Source organism: Megascapheus bottae, unplaced genomic scaffold (assembly GCF_031878675.1).
Source record: "Megascapheus bottae isolate mThoBot1 unplaced genomic scaffold, mThoBot2.hap1 HAP1_SCAFFOLD_40, whole genome shotgun sequence".
NCBI lineage: Eukaryota > Metazoa > Chordata > Mammalia > Rodentia > Geomyidae > Megascapheus > Megascapheus bottae.
Genome location: NW_028327715.1, coordinates 1,864,801 through 1,883,218, shown reverse-complemented (window position 1 = coordinate 1,883,218; position 18,418 = coordinate 1,864,801). Strand labels below are relative to the sequence as shown.

Sequence of the window (18,418 nt, the reverse complement as noted above, 5' to 3'; positions counted from 1 at the left end):
TATGACCTCAGGGTTGAGTTCCCTTGAACAACATCATATTGAAAGTCATACAAGATAGCATTAGGTCCAGTGTTAGGCTACGGGGAAAAATTCTTCTACCTTGGATTAAAACGGTCCATATTTAATTTCCTGAAGAGATTCAACTGCATTTCTGTGGTAAAATGAAAATACTGCTTTTCATTTGGTTCTGGTCTCTTAGTTCACACCAGAGTACTCAAGCACAGTGCTAGATGGAACAAAAGAGCTGGAGATGGAGCTGCAGCTCAAGTGGCAAACATGATCCTAGCATAAACACAGACATGGTTTAAGTTCCCAGCCTCGTAGAAAAGTTTGATTTCTGCAGTATGTCCCAAATGAGTTTTCTGTGTCTTATTTTATTTTATTTTTTAGAGATGAAACAACGTTAACTGCAATTGCAGTTTGTGACTCAAGAATTAACATTTGGTAAGTTGTGTTATCTGTCATCTGAGTGTAAATTCATTTGTAGTGTGAGTTTAGTGTACAATCTATGTGACAGCTTATCAGTATCCTCATGTAATAGTTATTTTTGTACTGAAACTAAGTAGAAATTGATAGAGTCAATTAGTACATACTTAGTCATGGTCTGCCATGAAGTGAAATTAGCAATCATATCCTTATTTACCTATTATCAGTGCCTACGTGCAACTTGCACTGAGCTAATAGAGACACGAATCCCAGTCAGGAACAATTAGGTTGTCTCAGTGGTTCTGAGGTGAAAAGAGTTGTTGGGCCTCTTTCCTTCTCCAGAAATCTGTTTCTTAGACAGGCCCACTGTCAGTTCTGATGAGAGTCCAATTTCTCAGCTGTTGTTCCTTGTATTTTGTTGATAAGCAGTTAAGAAAAGAGCCAAGTTAGTGAAAATAAGAAGGGAGTAGAGCAGACTTAGACAGCTGAAAATCAGATTGCATAAAGGATTGAGTTTCTCTGTAGTGAATTGCATGTACAATTAAACTACATGATACCAATAAATATTTTGTTAATTTTAAGAAAGAAAATTTCTTTACTTGTGCATAGAAACTTTCTTTTGAAGAGATAACAGTGTAAATTCCCAAAGAAATTAATTTCCTTTCTAGGGAAATGTGGGGACAGATTTCTAATGTTCAGGGAAAATTTTCCAACAAAGGAAAAGACATTAACTAAGTTTCTATATCATCTCGATATTGTGTGCCTGGGAATCTTTCTAACTTTGTTTGGAAAAACAGAAACATATAAAAGATATGTTTCATGTCCCTGTTGTGATTGAGATACTGCAAAAACACTAGCACAATCTAAAGGGCATTTCACAATCCTTGGACACATACTACCAAATCCCCACTGTTGACTACACTTCTGTCTTACACATCTGGAATATCAACTTGAGCTACCACATGAAAATTAGTGTGTTTTGCAATAGAATCATTTATTTTTCTATTTGCTTGAAGTAATTTTTACTTTCTTTCTTGGTTTATCACACCTCTGATTGATCAAGTACTTATCAATTTACTTTCATGTCTTATCAAAATCCCTAAAGTCTTTGGGATATTTGTAGCTCTGTCTTTATAAAAATAAAAGATACATAGAGCCTGTATCCTAGCTACTGAAGAGTCTGAGAACTGTGTATCGTGGATCAGACACAGCCCTGGCACTAAAGACCTAGAGATTCCTACCTCCCATTAACAACCAAAAAAACCCCGAAGCGGTGCTGGGACTCAAGAAGTAGAGTGGTAGCTCTGAGCTGAAGAGCTCAGGGACAATGCCCAGGCTCAGAGTTCAAGCCCCTTGAATATCAACCAAGTGATACAATCCTTTCTGGACGAAGCAGTGGAGATCTAATTAGTAATATCGGTGGGAAACTCTGGAATTCTTATCCAGTTAACTTCCTGAAAGCCAGAAGTATGGCTCAAGTGGTAGAGTACCTTCTTCACAGAGAAAGCTAAGGGAGAGCACCCAGGCCCTAAGAGGAAGCCCAATAGTTCCTGCACATAAACACAGTAAGAAAGAGAAAGAAGGAAGTCCACCTCCCTATCAGAGACAGTCACAGGCCTGATGTGAATGGATGGAAAGAGATATTCCAATATGGCACCCAAAAGGAAGCAAATGTAAATGTACTCCTATCTGGCAAAGAAAACTTGAAAGTATTACAACATGAAAGTCATTTCATTTTGCTAAAGACACTGCAATGATTAACAACAAAGAATAGGCAACTAATCCTCAATGCACCCAATTTGACACAACAGACATCGCTGAACATAAATGAGTAGATGGATCCCAACTATGTTAGATCCTTTCCAAAGAATCCGCAAGAAACCAGATTCAACTGAAGGCCAAGAGCCAAAGACAGCACATATCTGCAGAATATTCCACACAACATTCTCAGAATAAATATCATCCCAGCAACCCTCAAGCTTTCTACAAAGGAAATTAATATTTAGAGCATAGAGGCAGCATTATTCTCTTTTTCCCTTTCCCTTCCTCTAATATTCCTCTACAGTAAATATTCAAAGAGGTTTCTTGGCAGAGTATAAAGGAACTCCTAACAATCACATATAAGAAAAGACAAAGTTACTGTTTGCTATCATAGTATGATGGAATTCAATTGGAAATAGACAAAAGATAAAAGACAGAAAATATTGAAATACATAGAAATGGAACAAAACGCTTTGAATGGTTAATTGATTATTGGAGAAAGAAAGGATGGATATGTATTCAAGTCTATAATAATCATTAGAGAGTCTGACTATGACATTTGGTTTCATCCTGTAGGGACACCTCATCCTATACCACAACCAAACTTGACGAAACAAACAATAATGAAGGGTAAGGTCTAAATATATATATATATATATATATATATATATATATATACTCTCATCTATGTGCATCTATGCATAATAAAATGTATGTAAGTACAGTCATACATAAAAGGATAGTCACTGAAAAGAAAGTGATTAGGATTATTGAACTTTATTTTAGGTATTGATGACACTGCAGGGCCTTTGATATTTTTCTAAGATTTTTTGGGCTGTAATATCAGTAGATAACTTTCTAAAATCTTAGGTGTTTCCAAGAAGAAATGTCAAGAGTTATTGTTCCTAATCTATTGTGGCGTTCAAAGGAAACTTAGTGTTTTGTTGTAAGGCTCAGCAACTTAAAAACTTCTCTCTGATAACTAGAGGATAAAACAAGTTACAGTTGCGAGCTCTCTCTCTCTCTCTCTCTCTCTCTCTCTCTCTCTCTCTCTCTCTCTCTCCCTCCCTCTCCCTCTCCCTCTCCCTCTCCCTCTCCCTCTCCCTCTCCCTCTCCCTCTCTGTATCTATCTCTCCTTGTCTCTTTGTCTCCATGAAAGAGAAAAGGCTGATTATTAGGGGATTTTTAATTTGATGTATATTTTCCTAAAATGCCTTACTGCTAAGGTGCGTTTTCTGCCCCAAACAAAAATTTGCCTAATTATGTGCTGGATGTCTATCTCAAGAGATGATGATGATGATAAAAAGACCAGCGAATCTGTTCATGCCAATGTTCATCCCTCATGTGTCTTATTTCATTGCTGTGGGAAGGAGACTGTCTAATATAGAATGACTTGCCTAGGATTTCAGTTGTTCATGGGAGAAGTGGCAGCTGAAGACACCTCCCTCATACCATTTGTGATTTATTTAGTGAATGAGAAGTTTTTTATCATCAAGTTAGGGTTGAAATATTATGTGAAAAGCAAATATTCCTAAACAGCCAAAGCATGTCTGTGTTTTTGTTTCCACATATATTCTGTAGGTTAAGGTGAATAAGTCATGAACTAGAAATCCTTTTATGAATTAGAGAGGCTGGAGAGACAGAGGACAGTAGTGCCAGCAAGGAGGAGATAGAGGAAGCAGAAATGTAGATGGTTGATCAGCTCAATTTCCTTCATAGCAAGGGAAACAGAACATCAGGAAACCCACGAAAACAGTGTAAACAGTGCTTTAGGGTCATAGGAAAAGAACTCCTTGTGAATCTTGCATAAGTTTTTATTTAGCACAGGTAATCATTTCATTGGAGAGAGAGGCCTCATTTCTAGGAAAGCACAGGAAATACCCCCTTCCATATATAGTATATGTAGAGTTTGTTTTCCGGGTATTATTGCAATTTGGGAAGAAAAAGGTCTCTTTAGAAACTTCCATAGTATTTGACTGTGCATAATTTAATGGTTCATGTTGATAATGAGGAGCAGAACATACATAGATTGACAGAGGACAGCCATATGTGGTCAGATACCCAAGTATAGACAGAGTAGTGTACAAAGCTGTACAGAGAACAAGCACCGTATTTGTGGGAACAATTTAGAAGGGAAGTGTAATTTTGTCTGTGCCATTCCGTCTTTTTTGCAAATTGAGTGAAGGATTGAGACTCCAGTATGGAGAGGGAGTTCTCCTTGTCCTGCTGAGCAGTGAAGAGTTCTCTGCTTCTGGCCTGCCACCCATTGGTCCAATCTGAGAGTAAGTCAGTAAAGACATCTAGGATTACTGAAAGTAAGGAGGGAATAGAAGGAACAGAGGAAGCAGAATATTAGCTATGACCTCAGGTTGAGCTCCCTTGAAGAGTATTTTATTGAAATTCATACAAGATGTCAAGAGGTACTGTGGTAGGGGTACTGGGAAAAATTCTTCTATTTTGCATGAAACTGTTCCATATTTAATTTCCTGAACAGATTCAACTGTATTTCTGGGTAAAATGAAAATACTGCTTTTCATTTGGTTCTGGTCTGTTAGTTCACACCGGAGTACCAGAGCAAAGAGCTAGAGGGAACAGAAGAGCTGGAGCTGGAGCTGGAGCTCAAATGGCAAACATGATCCTACATGAACAGAGTCATGGTTTTAGTATCCAGCCTTGTAGAAAAGTTTGATTTCCTCTCTATGTTCCAAATCAATTGTTTGTGTCTTACTTTATTTTTTAGAGATGAAACAACGTTAACTGCAATTGCAGTTTGTGACCCAACCATTAACATTTGGTAAGTTGTATTATCTCTCATCTGAGTATAAATTCATTTGTACTGTGAATTTATTACACAATCTATATGACAGCTTCTTAGTGTCCTCCTGTAATCATTTTGTTTGTATTGAAACTAAAAGAAAATGATAGAGTCAGTTAGCACATACTTGGTCATGGTCTGCTATGAAGTGAAAAGTAGCAAGCATATCTTTATTTACCTATTATCAGGGCCTTCATGCCACTTGCACTGAGCCAATGGAGGTAAGAATCCCAATCAGGAGCAATGAGCTAGTCTCAGTGTTTCTGAGGTGGAAAGAGCCGGTGGGCCTCTTTCATACTTCACAAATGTGATATTTGGACTCTCAGTTCTGATGACAGTCCAGCTTTTGGACTCTCTTTTGGTGAGAAGCAGTTAAGAAAACAACAAGTTAATGTAAGTACGGAGGGGGTAGAGCAGACTGGAAAGTTGAAAATCAGATTGCATAAAGGATTGAGTTCCTCTGTAGTGAGTTGTATGTACAATGAAAATACATGATACCAATAAACATTGTGTTAGGTTTACTAAGAAAGGAAATTTCTTTACTTGTGCACTAAAGCTTTCTTTTGAAGAGATAAAAATGTAAGTTTCCACAGAAATTAATTTCCTTTCTGGGTAATAGTAGAATTCCTCTGTTTATTTAGCTAAGTATGGAAAAATTTAAATTCTACAAATTCACTAGTGTTTGGGTAACTTGCTACCTTGAGTAAGACTAAGAATGTACATGGTATTTGACTGTATATAATTTAATTCTCTAGCTTGGATAAAAATGATTCAACAGAATTTGGGACAGAAGACTTCAAGCAAAGGTCAGATATCTATCAATAGAAAAACGTACATAAATATATATGTTATGAAACAGACTGATCATTTCTGGGTAGTTTCCAAATACTTTCAGTGTACCTTCTGTCTGTCATATTACTCCTTTTCATTTTGATGAGTAAATGAGAAAGGAGGTGCACAAAGTGTTTTGCTATTTTAGGGAGCAGTGCAGGAAAACCCCCCAAACCCTGCACATTGCCAGTGTATGAGAACCTACAATTGGTTATGTTCCTTTTTTCTGACGGCAATGACATACAATTCTATGTATTTATTTCCCGCCATAACAATTTCTTCACAGGTGAAGAAATACAAGTGTCAGTTCAAAGTGGCTATACAACTTTGTTTGATATTTTCCGTAGTTTTTTGGCTATGTCTGATTCTTTGATGGGTATTCCCTTTCCCTAGGTCTGGAACTTAATTTTTACATATACCTTTCATTGTGCACTTAATGCCAACTTTTAAAAACTGTGGTTCTAAGTTTTGTGTAAATATAAACATTGTCTGGGTACCATTTATATTGGATAATCAGATGACTCGGTGACATTATGACAAGGTCCTTACTACTCACATCTGTGAATACATGGTTCATGAATAAATGTACATTTTCAATGAAAGAGCTACGAGACAGAGAGTTAGAGAGAGAGAGTCCATACGTATGTGGCTGAAGGACGGTACTCTGATATCCCTTCAAGTCAGGGCTCCAGGAATGTTTTCCTTTCTTACTTATCACTGAGGCTCTGCTTCTTGATACACATGTGCAGCACACCATTTTGCTGATTCATTGGAGATGGCCTACCACAGAAAGGAATTTCTACCCTGGATGGCTTCATCTTGCCATCCTCTGGTGGTCTTCCCCCCACATCCACCACACCCCTGGAAAACAGAATCACATCTGTGAACAAAAGCTTGCACATCCATCTCAAGTTCTGGTGAAAGACTAAGTGAAAGTGTCATTAAACAGGCAAACCTAGGCATGAAGGCTCACCAGGCCATGACTAAAGTTGTAGCAATGACAGGGCTCTGAGTTGAGACTTCAGTACTGGATGAAGGTTTGGCAGAGACAGAAGAGCTAGAGACAAAGTACATTTGACAGACGACCTGTGTAGCACACACAAGGCCATAGTTTTCTAACCAAGAAGTGTCAGAAAAATGCATCACTTCTTCCTACATTGCCCCACTTAATTTCTGTATGTTTCAATATATCCACAGTGAGGACAGCAGCTTAACCAAAGTTGTTGTTCATTCAGATGAAGACATCAAGAGGGGGTGAGTTGACTAATTTTAAATTTTATTTTATTTTTGATTGTTGGGGTAATGCATAGAGGGGTTACAGTTACATCTGCCAGATAGTAGATGCATTACTTCTCACACAATGATACCCCTTCTCATGTTATTGTGCCCATGTGCCTTCCCCCTCCCAATCATCTTGTTTTTTCTACTCCTTTTTCTATTTCAAACAAGGAAATAAACGTATATACTGTATGCCAGGTTACAAAGCCAGATACAGTAACAATATGAGATTAAGCATAAGGGGAAAAAAAGAGAAGAGAAATAACATAGTACATTAAGAACAGCAATCACACAAGATAAAGCTCTTGTTTCCATATCCTAGAGTTCCTTTCATTTAGTGTGAGTTGAGTTTTTGATCATCTAAATGATAAACCATTTTGAACAATGATGAATTTTCACAGTACACAGGACTACCTATCCATATCACATGGAATCACGATATGTTTTGAAACTAAGGAGAAATGATAGAGCAGATCATAAGACAGTGGCTCATGGAGTGCTGTGAAGTCAAGAACTAGCACCCAGAATCCTGGGATTATCACAGAGCCTATGAGCTACTAACCAGAAGCCCAGGGACCTGGCAATCCCTTTCTGAAACCTAAAGGTAGTCCCAGGTGTCTGAAGGGCACAAGAGGAAGAAGCACATTCACACTGAATGGGAGTCCTGCTTTTAGACTGCTCTTCCTTGTCCCTAACTGAGGGGCAAGAAATAGAGCTGGGAGTGGAAGGCAAGTGGCATGCGGAAATTAGATATAACTCTTGAGTCCCTTTGAATTGAGTTGGGTGCAAGAAGATGAGGCTGTTATCCACCAGGTTAGGTAGATTTATTTGTTTCTAGTGTTATAAAACCTTGGATAAAAATCATCTTTTGCAGATGTAAAAGTTTAATTTCTGCAAAAAGCCTCACTTCAGTTTCTTTGCATGTGAGGATACTGAACATTCCTAATAAGTAGAGAAATGTGGAGACAGATTTCTGATGTTCAGGGAAAATTTTCCAGCGCTAGAAAATGACATCAACTAAGTTTCTACCTCATCTCGATATTGTATGCCTGGGAATCTTTCTAATTTTATTCGAACAAAACAGAAATATATTAAGATATGTTTCATGTCCCCATTGTGATTGAGATCCTGCAAAAACACCAGCACAATCTAAAGGGCATTTCACAATCCTTGGACACACACTACCAAATCCCCACCATTGACTACTCTTCTGTCTTACACATTAGAACATCAACTTGAGCTACCACATGAAAATTAGTGTGTTTTGCAATAGAATCATTTATTTTTCTATTTGCTTGAAGTAATTTTTACTTTCTTTCTTGGTTTATCAGACCTCTGATTGATCAAGTACTTATCAATTTACTTTCATGTCTTATTATAATCCCTAAAGTCTTTGGGATATTTGTAGCTCTGTCTTTATAAAAATAAAAGATACATAGAGCCTATAATCCTAGCTACTGAGGAGGCTGAGAACTGTGGATCGTGGTTCAGAGTCAGCCCTGGCACTAAAGACCTTGAGACTCCTACCTCCCATTAAGTACCAGAAAAAAACAGAAGCGGTGCTGGGGCTCAAGAAGTAGAGTGGTAGCTCTGAGCTGAAGAGCTCAGGGACAATGCCCAGGCTTAGAGTTCAAGCCCCTTGAATGAAAAAATATCAGATATACTTTTGATTTCATTTTTTCAGCTTCTTGAGATCTGATTATTAGCATATGATCTTCTGATAGAATATATATTCTTCAGCTAGAGGAACAGGTCATGAAGAGAATTTTTTCTAGGCAGTATGTCAGCTGCGCTTCACAAGATGTTACAAATGCAGTCAACCAAAGGATAGAATCCTTTCTGGAACAAAGAGGTGGAGGTCTAAATAGTAATATCGGTAGGAAACTTTTTGAGATTCTTATCCAGTTAACTTCCTGAAAGCCAGAAGTATGGCTCAAGTGGTAGAGTACCCGTCTTAATAGAGAAAGCTAAGGGAGAGCACCCAGGCCCTAAGAGGAAGCCCAATAGTACCTGCACATAAACACAGTAAGAAAGAGAAAGAAGGAAGTCCACCTCCCTAGCAGAGAAAGTCACAGGCTTGTTGTGAATGGATGGAAAGAGATATTCCAAGAATGGCACCCAAAAGGAAGCAAATATAAATGGATTCCTATCTGGCAAAGAAAACTTGAAAGTATTACAACATGAAAGTCATTTCATTTGGCTAAAGGCACTGCAATTATTAACAACAAAATCCTACTAAGACTCAATGCACCCAATTTGGCGCAACAGACAGTGCTAAACATAAATGAGTAGATGGATTCCAACCATGTTGGATCCTTTCCAAAGAATCCGCAAGAAACCAGATTCAACTGAAGGCCAAGAACCAAAGGCAGCACATATCTGCAGAATATTCCACACAACAGTCCCAGAATATGTATCATCCCAGCAACCCCCAAGCTTTCTCCAAAGGAAATAATATTTAGAGCCTAGAGGCAGCATTATTCTTTTTGCCTTTCCCTTTCTCTAATACTCCTCTACAGTAATTATTCAAAGAGATTTCTTGGCAGAAATCTTAACAATTGCATATAAGAAAAGTCAATGTACTCTTTCCTATCATACTATGGTGGGATTCAACTGGAAATAGCAAGATAAACTGCAGAAAATATTGAAATAGATAGAAATCGAACCAAACACTGTGAATGGTTAATGGGTTATTAAAGAAAGAAAGAAGGGATTTGTAATCAAGTCTACAAAAACCATTAGAGAGGCTGACTATGACATTTGGTTTCATTCTATAGGGACACCTCAACTTATACCACAACCAAACTTGACGAAACAAACAACAATGAAGGGTAAGGTCTAAATATACATATACTCTCATCTATGTGCATCTATGCATAATTAAATGTATATAAGTACAGTCACACATGAAAGGATAGTCATTGAAATGAAAGTGATTAGGTTTACAGAACTTTATTTTAGGTATTGATGACAACGCAGGGCCTTTGTTATTTTTCTAAGATTCTTGGGCTGTAATATCTCTAGATCACTTTCTAAAATCTTAGGTGTTTTCAAGAAGAAATATCAAGAATTCTTCTTGTTCCTAATTTAGTGTGGTGGCCAAAAGAAATTTAGTGTTTTGTTGTAAGATTCAGCAGGTTAAACGTTCTGGTGACTCCGTTGTTTCTAGTTAGAGGATAAGACAAGTTAAAGGTGGTGGTCTGTCTGTGTGTCTGTCTGTGTGTCTGTCTGTGTGTCTGTCTGTGTGTCTGTCTGTTTGTCTCTCTCTCTCTTTCTCACACACTGTCTCTCTCTGTCTCTCTGTCTCTGTCTATCTCTCTCTCTCTCTCTCTCTCTCTCTCTCTCTCTCTCTCTCTCTCTCTCTGTCTCTGTCTCTCTCAATGAATGAGTAAGGGCTGATCATTAGGGTCTTTTTAATTTGTTATGTATTTTTCTAAAATGCTTTACTGATAAGGTGCGTTTTTGGCCCCAATCAAAAATTTGCCTAATTATGTGCTGGATGTCTATCTCAAGAGATGATGATGATGATGAAAAGACCAGCGAATCTGTTCATGCCCATGTTCATCCTTGATGTGTCTCATTTTATTGCTGTGAGAAGGAGGCTGTCTAAAATAGAATGACTTACCTAGGTTTTCAGATGTTCATGGGAGACGTGACAGCTGAAGACAGCTCCCTCATAGCATTTGTGATTTATTTAGTGAATGAAAAGTCTTTTACCATCAAGTAAGGGTTGGAATTTTATGTGAAAGGCAAATATTACTCAATTGCCAAAGCATGTCTGTGTGTTAGTTTCCACATGTATTTTGTAGTTTAAGGTGAATAACTCATGAAGTACCAATCCTATTATGAATCAGAGAGGCTGGACAGACAGAGGAAGCAAGGAGGGGAGAGAGGAAGCAGAAATGTAGATGAATGATCAGCTCAATTTCCTTCATAGCAAGGGAAACGGAACATCAGGAAACACGAAAATAGTGTAAACAGTGCTTTAGGGTCATAGGAAAAGAACTCCTTGTGAATCTTGCATAAGTTTTTATTTAGCACAGGTAGTCATTTCATTGGAGAGAGAGGCCTCATTTCTAGGAAATACCCCTTTACATATATAGTATATGTAGAGTTCGTTTTCTGGGTATTATAGCAATTTGAGAAGAAAAGTCTCTTTAGGAACTTCCATAGTATTTGACTGTGCATAAATTAATGGTTTATGTTGATAATGAGGAGCAGAATACACACAGATTGACAGATGAGAGCCATTTGTTGTCAGATACTCAAATGTAGACAGACTTGTGTAGAAAGCTGTACAGAGACTAAGTACCATGTTTGTGGGAACCCCTTGGAAGGTCAAAGAAGTGAAATTTTTCTGTGCCATTCTGTGTTTTCACAAATTGGGTAAAGAATTGAGGCTCCTGTAAGGAGAGGGAATTCTCAATGTCCTGGTGAACAATGAAGTGTTCTCTGTTTCTGGCCTGCCTCCCCTTGGTCCAATCTGAGAGTAAGTCAGTAAAGACATCTAGGATTACTGAAGGTAATGAGGGAATAGAAGGAACAGAGGAAGCAGAATATTAGCTATGATCTCAGGTTGAGTTCCCTTGAAGTGTATTGTATTGAAATTCATACAAGATGTCAAGAGGTACTGTGGTAGGGGTACTGGGAAAAATTCTCTACCTTGCATGAAACCAGTCCATATTTAATTTCCTGAACAGATTCAACTGTATTTCTGTGGTAAAAGGAAAATACTGATTTTCACTTGGTTCTGGTCTGTTAGTTCACACCGGAGTACCAGAGCAAAGAGCTAGAGGGAACAGAGGAGCTGGAGATGGAGCTGTAGCTCAAGTGGCAAAACCTGTTCCTAGGATGAACGCAGTTATGGTTTTAGTACCCAGCCCTGTAGAAAAGGTTTGATTTCCTCTACAGTTTCCAACTCAATTTTCTGTGTCTTTTTTTTTTTACTTCACTTTTTAGGGATGACACAACATTAACTGCCATTGCGGTTTGTGAATCGAGCATTAACATTTGGTGAGTTATCTGTCATCTGAATGTAAATTCATTTTTAGTGTGAGTTTAGTACACAGTCTATATGACAGCTGATCGTTGTCTTCATTATTCCTCCTCCTGTACTGAAACTAAATAGAAAATGATAGCATCTGGCAGCAGATACTTGGTCATGGTCTACTGTGAATTCAAACATAGCAACCGTATCTTTCTTTACCTATTCTCTACCTTATTTACTTATTGCCTACATGCAACTTTTACTGAGCCAATGGAGGTAAGAATCACAGTCAGACACATTGAGGTGGTCTCCGTGTTTCTGAGGTGAAAGAGCTGGTGGGCCTCTTTCATTCTCCAGAAATCTGATACTTGGACAGGCCCACTGACAGTTATGATGAGAGTCCAGCTTCTAGGCTGTTGTTCCTTGTCCTTTGGTGAGAAGCAGTTAAGAATACAGCCAAGTATGTGTTGGGGTCTCTTAAGGGGCTGAGTTCTGAGGATCACAATTCAAAGCTAGCTCTGGGCAGGAAATTGTTATCTCCAAATAACTACCAAACAAAACAAAACAAAGAAAAACTGGGACTGGAGCTGTGGCTCAAGTGGAAGAGCACTATCATAAAAAAGTTCATAGCATCCAGGCCTCAGGACTGGTGGATGCACACGTTTCTTTTTTTGACAAATTAAAGACGTCATAATTACATAAAAATATTAGTGATACAAAGGCTCGCATTTTTGTTTGTATTTTACTCATTTGGATTTTTACAGAATTACATAGTTAGTGGAAGCAGTGACTGTATTATGTTTTTCTAAAAATTTAGACACATTTTTAAATATTTCTTTATAATTTTAAAATCATTTTATCATAGGATGTATTTATTGAGTGGTTACTTGAAGAGGAGAAGCTAGTTTCCAGTTCTATGTTCATATGTGAATATGTGTATGGTAGTTTTATGTTATGTTTAAAATTGATTTGAGATATTGAGGTTAATGATTCATGGGCCAATCAACTTTATTAACTTTTTTTGTTTCATTTTGACACTAAGTTTAGTGTTTGCTTGTATTACTGGATGGAAGTTCTTTTGAGGTAGCTGCTTAACACTTTTTGATTCTGGTACCCTGTGTGTTGTATATATGTTTATCTGATTTGGGAAAGAAAGGAGAATGACAACGTGGTGAATCAAGGACATAGGGTGAACCAGTGTAACTGATACTCACAAGACACTAGGTTAGAAATGAACTTTACAACTTGGGGTGAGGGGGAATTAAAGGAGTAGGAGAGTGAGAGAAAAAGGATAGAGTTGTAACTGTGTTCAACAAGAAATGTACTCAAGGGCCTGGAGTAAGGCCTAGTGGTAGAGTGCTTGCCTAGCATGTAGGAAGTCCTGGGTTTGATTGTTTGGTACCATGAATATGGGCAAAGCTAGAAGTGGTGCTGCGGCTCAAGTGGTAGAGTGCTAGCCTTGAGAAAGTCCAAGGACAGTGTCCAGGTCCTGAGTTCAAGCCCCAGGACTGGAAAAAACAAAAGAAACGTACTCATTACCTTACTTATTAACTGTGACCCCTCTGTACATTACCTTTACAACAAAATAAAATAAAGATAGCTAAAATGTCAACTCTTAGTGCCAGAATAGTTTTTCTTTTTTGGTGCTATTTCATTTTTCTCATCCTTATTATAATTTTAGTAATTATTTAAAAATATGTTCCAATTTTTGTAAGACCTTGTGTATTTTTTGCAATCAAAATCACATGTTCTGATTTTTTTATTTTCTTTTTTTTTGATGGGGAAAGAGATCATTCTTGAATTTTGATAATCTACCCGATTAAACTGACCTGATAAAACAGACATTTTAAAGTAGAAAACACAAAAATAAAAGAGAACTGTCGTTGGAAATACTGCACAACTTCTTGTTTCCTCCAAATTTGCTTTATATAATTGGATGAATGTAAATTAATGAACAGAAACTTAAGCAAGATACATGTAACAGAAACTAATAAGTGAAATTCTTTCAATTTTTTTTTCAAACTCATCTTTAAATTTTTCCATCATGGGAAATTAACATTATAGTTGAATGCCCAATTAACTAACTATGACATATTAAATTCTTCTATAATGCAATCATGAAGACCCTTCATGACACTTGTGTTTTGTATGTGGAAAAGTGTTAGAATTACAATTTCAACTCAATAAAAAATAATAAGTAATACTTGGCTTGTTATCTGGAGACTGCTTCTTTTGATGATTTTTAGTTATAACACCACTGAGCTGAGCAAATAAATCATCTTCTGAGAACATAAGGAAAAATAAACACATGCAAAATGAATAAAACACACTACTACATCTTTACTAGGTCATCTGTACTTCTAATAGTTCAGAAACTTAGAGATTTAGTGTACTCTTACATTAACTGCAAGAAAAAATAAAGGAGAAATTCCTTTTTTGAGATCACACTATGAAGTCAAATGGTTATTCAAATTCTGAATTTGTGTGCAAAACATGAAACACATTTACCTTTGTTCTAGGACTTAACAGATAACTTTCCAAGAATCAAACACACAGATATATTTGTGTGACTTCAATAACCTCAGCACTACAGTAATGAGAGATGTAGTAACCTTTTGCTATTTCAAGACTATAGGGAAAGAAGTCACAAAAAAGGAGAATTAAAATTGTTACAACTAAGAAACTGATTCTTGTTAAGTTTCACCATAGTGCCACTTTCACCTTTACATAAGCATGGTGGCATAATTCAAACTCAATAAATCAGAAATCTTAATATTTAAAATTTACCTTGGCTTTCAGTTATCACCATATTAACAACCAAAGGAATTAGATAGAACACAGAAGGGGTAATGGTTAAACCCACTTTGCTAGTTGGTTTCTTGACACATTAACTCATTTTTAATAAAAAGGGATAGTACATCTCAGTTTGCTTACAAGCTAGATCACTTTGAATTCTGCATTTCCTAACTGCAAACAGAATAAAACATTTACAACAGATTATAAATAAATTGGTTTTCAAGCATAGAGCCAGCCCCAATGATAATAATACACTATTTTTAAAGACCTAAGGCAATGAATTCCATTATGTTCTGATTTTTCAAAAGAAGAGTTTATAATCAAAAGTGAAACTTTTTTCATATATTTTTATTGTAATAAATGAAACTGTTTTAATAGGAAATTGGATGATATACTGTAGAAACTTCTTGAAATCTAGTCACATTTGATTGTCCACTTTTATTACCTGTGGGCATTTCTGTTATATATGGCCCAAATTTTTAATAAGGTATTTAGAAAAATGTCATGAAGTTGTTGCTTTAATTAGTATATTTGGTCTTTTTTAAGATGACTACAAGAACCATTAATAATTTTGAATTTTTCTTTGTGTTATTACATATGTACATTTATATAGGCAAGCATTATTAATCTTACTTTGGATATCTTACTTTCTTTTTTTCTTCTCTTCAGATTCTGTCACAATTTGAGAACAAATGTACCTTATAGCTCATGGAAGAGAAGACACAAATCAAGACATTTTTGGGTTCCAAGTTGCCGAAATATGGTGCAAAATCTGTAAGAAGTACACTGAAGCCGATGTCCAGTGGGACAGCTGTTACTCTATTAGGAACGTCCAAGGGTAGTAACATCAAAAGTTATATAAAAAATAATGGCTCTGATTGTTCATTATCTCATTCCTTTAATTGGAGGAAAGCAAATAAATACCAACTTAGTACACAAAATACTGAAGAACCTAACAGTACTCAAAATTCACATGATAAACTCACTGATACTGAAAAACATGCACCTGCTCAAGGAATGTTGGATAAAAATGAGGTAAAGGGAGGTTTAAAAAGTCTTCCTTTATTCACATCAAAGTTAACAAAGCCATCCACTATGTTTGTATCATCTACAGAGGAGGTAAACCGAAAGTCTTTTTCTGGACCATCTAACTTGAGTAAATTCACCAAAGGCACGTTACTAGGAAGGACTTCATATTCTTCAGTCAGTGCTCCAAAATCTCAGTTGAATGGATTTTATGGAAATCGATCAGCTGGTAGCATGCAGAGGCCCCGAGCAAACTCCTGTGCCACTCGAAGCAGTTCTGGAGAAAGCTTAGCACAGTCCCCAGACAATATTAAGTCTATGGCTTGTGAAAGAATGGTAAGGTCACAGAGTTTTTCACATTCCATTCAGAATTCATTCCTTCCCCCTTCATCTATAACCAGATCACATTCCTTCAATAGAGCTGTTGATCTTACAAAGCCTTATCAGAACCAGCAGCTTCCCATTAGAGTGCCTCTACGGTCAAGTATGCTAACAAGAAGTTCTCGGCATTTGGAAGTACTTAATGGAAATGAACATTTGGGGTATGGATTTAATAGGCCTTATGCTCCTGGTGGAAAGAAACTGGCTTTAGCAAATGGGCCAGGTGTAACTTCTACTTTGGGTTATAGGATGGTTCACCCCTCTCTACTGAAATCCAGCCGACCTCCATTTTCTGGAACTATCACCGTCGATGGTAATAAAAATACATCTGCTGACACCTGTGTAGAGGAAGCGGCTACAGTTTTGGTTAAGGACAACACTACCAATAAGGACCAAGAAGTAATTGAAAATGAAAGTTACAGAACAGATAATGACCAGACCATGAAACATGATACTAAAATTAGATATCTAAGTGATGATGTGGATGATATTTCCTTATCTTCTTTATCATCTTCTGATAAGAATGACTTAAGTGAAGACTTCAGTGATGATTTTATTGATATAGAAGACTCCAACAGAACTAGAATAACACCAGAGGAAATGTCTCTCAAAGAAGAAAAACATGAAAATGGACCTTCAAAGGATGTATTTGATTCCCCCAAAGAAAATGAAAAAACCTTTGGTAAAACTGATGAATGGATAGATTTAAGTGTTTCTGGTAAATATTAACATCGTTAATTTCCTTGCTTTTCTCCTATAACCAAATTATCATTTAGGATTATCTTCTAAGATACTCTCAGTGTTATACAGCGGGTTGAATCTGGAGTTGGGCAACATTTATCTTCCTTGTGATTTTTGTTCCCTATCCTCTTTTTAACCTATCTAATGCAAAGTCAGTAAAATGTCTTTTTTGGTCTTTCTTGGCTATTATATCCAAGCCACTTCGTATTTAATATAGACAATGTTTCCCAAATGATCTCTCTGCCTAGAGTGGTGAATCATTGGTCTTTGTTAAGAATAAAACTATGTCAAAAGAAACATAAGATAGGGAAGTCATGCCCAGTCTAAATTTGCTTGTTTAGCAATTTTAATAGTGATACTGCCCAAGGAACTTTATTTCTGTAATTGAAGAAAATGAAATAGCCGTATATGAATCATTTCCCAATATAGATAGCTATATTGACATTAGATACTAGAGAACGTATATTTGTATTTTCATATGCCCTAAAAGAAGAACTGAAAAGAATGGATACAGGAATGTGGTCATGCCTGGAAATACACACAAACCCTTGATTGTCTGCAGGTCTTATAAAAGGGACTGTGAGAACAAGTTTATTTCCTTATAAGGAGTCAACTATGAAAGGAATTTCCTGAACAGTGGTTAAAATAATATCTTGGAAAATATTAAAGAAATATGAGGATATCAGAAATGTTACAGTAGTAAAGGATGGCTAAGTGAATTTTTTTGTTTACTAGAAATATTTTAAAGATTTTATTCTTTATTTTTAAAAAACATTCTTTAAGACTTAGAAGATGTTGCAGTTATGTATGCGTTTGGGGGCCATCTCTTTGGCCATAATATATTGAATTCTTATAGCTTATTTTTTAGAAATGACAAATAATCATATTTTGTGAATCAATATTTCTCTCTTTTTTAAACCAACTGAAGATAGGAGTGGCTATACAAAGCATACTTCCGGAAATAACTTGATTTCCCTGGATGCGGATTACAGAGCTGGCTCTTCATTTGAACTCTCCCCATCGGATAGTTCTGATGGAACATACATGTGGGATGAAGAGGGTTTGGAACCCATTGGGAATGTGCATCCAGTTGGCAGCTATGAATCTTCTGAAATGAACAGCATAGTACGTATGGATTTCTATGCCCTCTTGAAATACTTTACCTTACTGTAGTGAAGCTTTTGGCATTGATTGACATTTTTAATTTATGAAATAACTTTCCTAGTTTGGGAAATAATAACTCATGTATTTATTAGGACCCTATAAAATGTATAGTAAATACAGAAAGTGTAACCTTTGATTTAAATACATATACACATGTTCATTATAGAATATGCATACATACATGCACACACATACACATGTATCTATGGATG

General features: G+C 36.6%; 1 protein-coding gene and 1 long non-coding RNA gene across 2 annotated transcripts; both read left to right on the top strand.

Annotated features, from left to right (window-relative positions):
* The first annotated feature begins 397 nt into the window (after positions 1–397).
* LOC150039306 (uncharacterized) lies at positions 398–9,937 on the top strand. Its single transcript, XR_016534455.1, has 6 exons — positions 398–444; positions 2,764–2,817; positions 4,928–4,981; positions 5,758–5,808; positions 7,031–7,087; positions 9,889–9,937. It is a non-coding gene; the product is annotated as an uncharacterized LOC150039306 (long non-coding RNA).
* Positions 9,938–12,069: 2,132 nt separating this feature from the next.
* LOC150039305 (serine-rich coiled-coil domain-containing protein 2-like) lies at positions 12,070–18,215 on the top strand. Its single transcript, XM_090327820.1, has 3 exons — positions 12,070–12,124; positions 15,564–17,019; positions 17,971–18,215. The coding sequence occupies exons 2-3, from the start codon at positions 15,603–15,605 to the stop codon at positions 18,213–18,215; spliced, it is 1,662 nt and encodes a 553-aa protein (XP_090183946.1). The 5' UTR covers positions 12,070–12,124; positions 15,564–15,602.
* Positions 18,216–18,418: the final 203 nt, after the last annotated feature.

Excerpts from the sequence above, each read along its gene's own strand:
- LOC150039305 (XM_090327820.1), top strand. The coding sequence starts at position 15,603 with ATGGAAGAGAAGACACAAATCAAGACATTTTTGGGTTCCAAGTTGCCG. Across the intron at positions 17,020-17,970 it reads GATAGATTTAAGTGTTTCTG|ATAGGAGTGGCTATACAAAG; the intron begins GTAAATATTAAC and ends AACCAACTGAAG.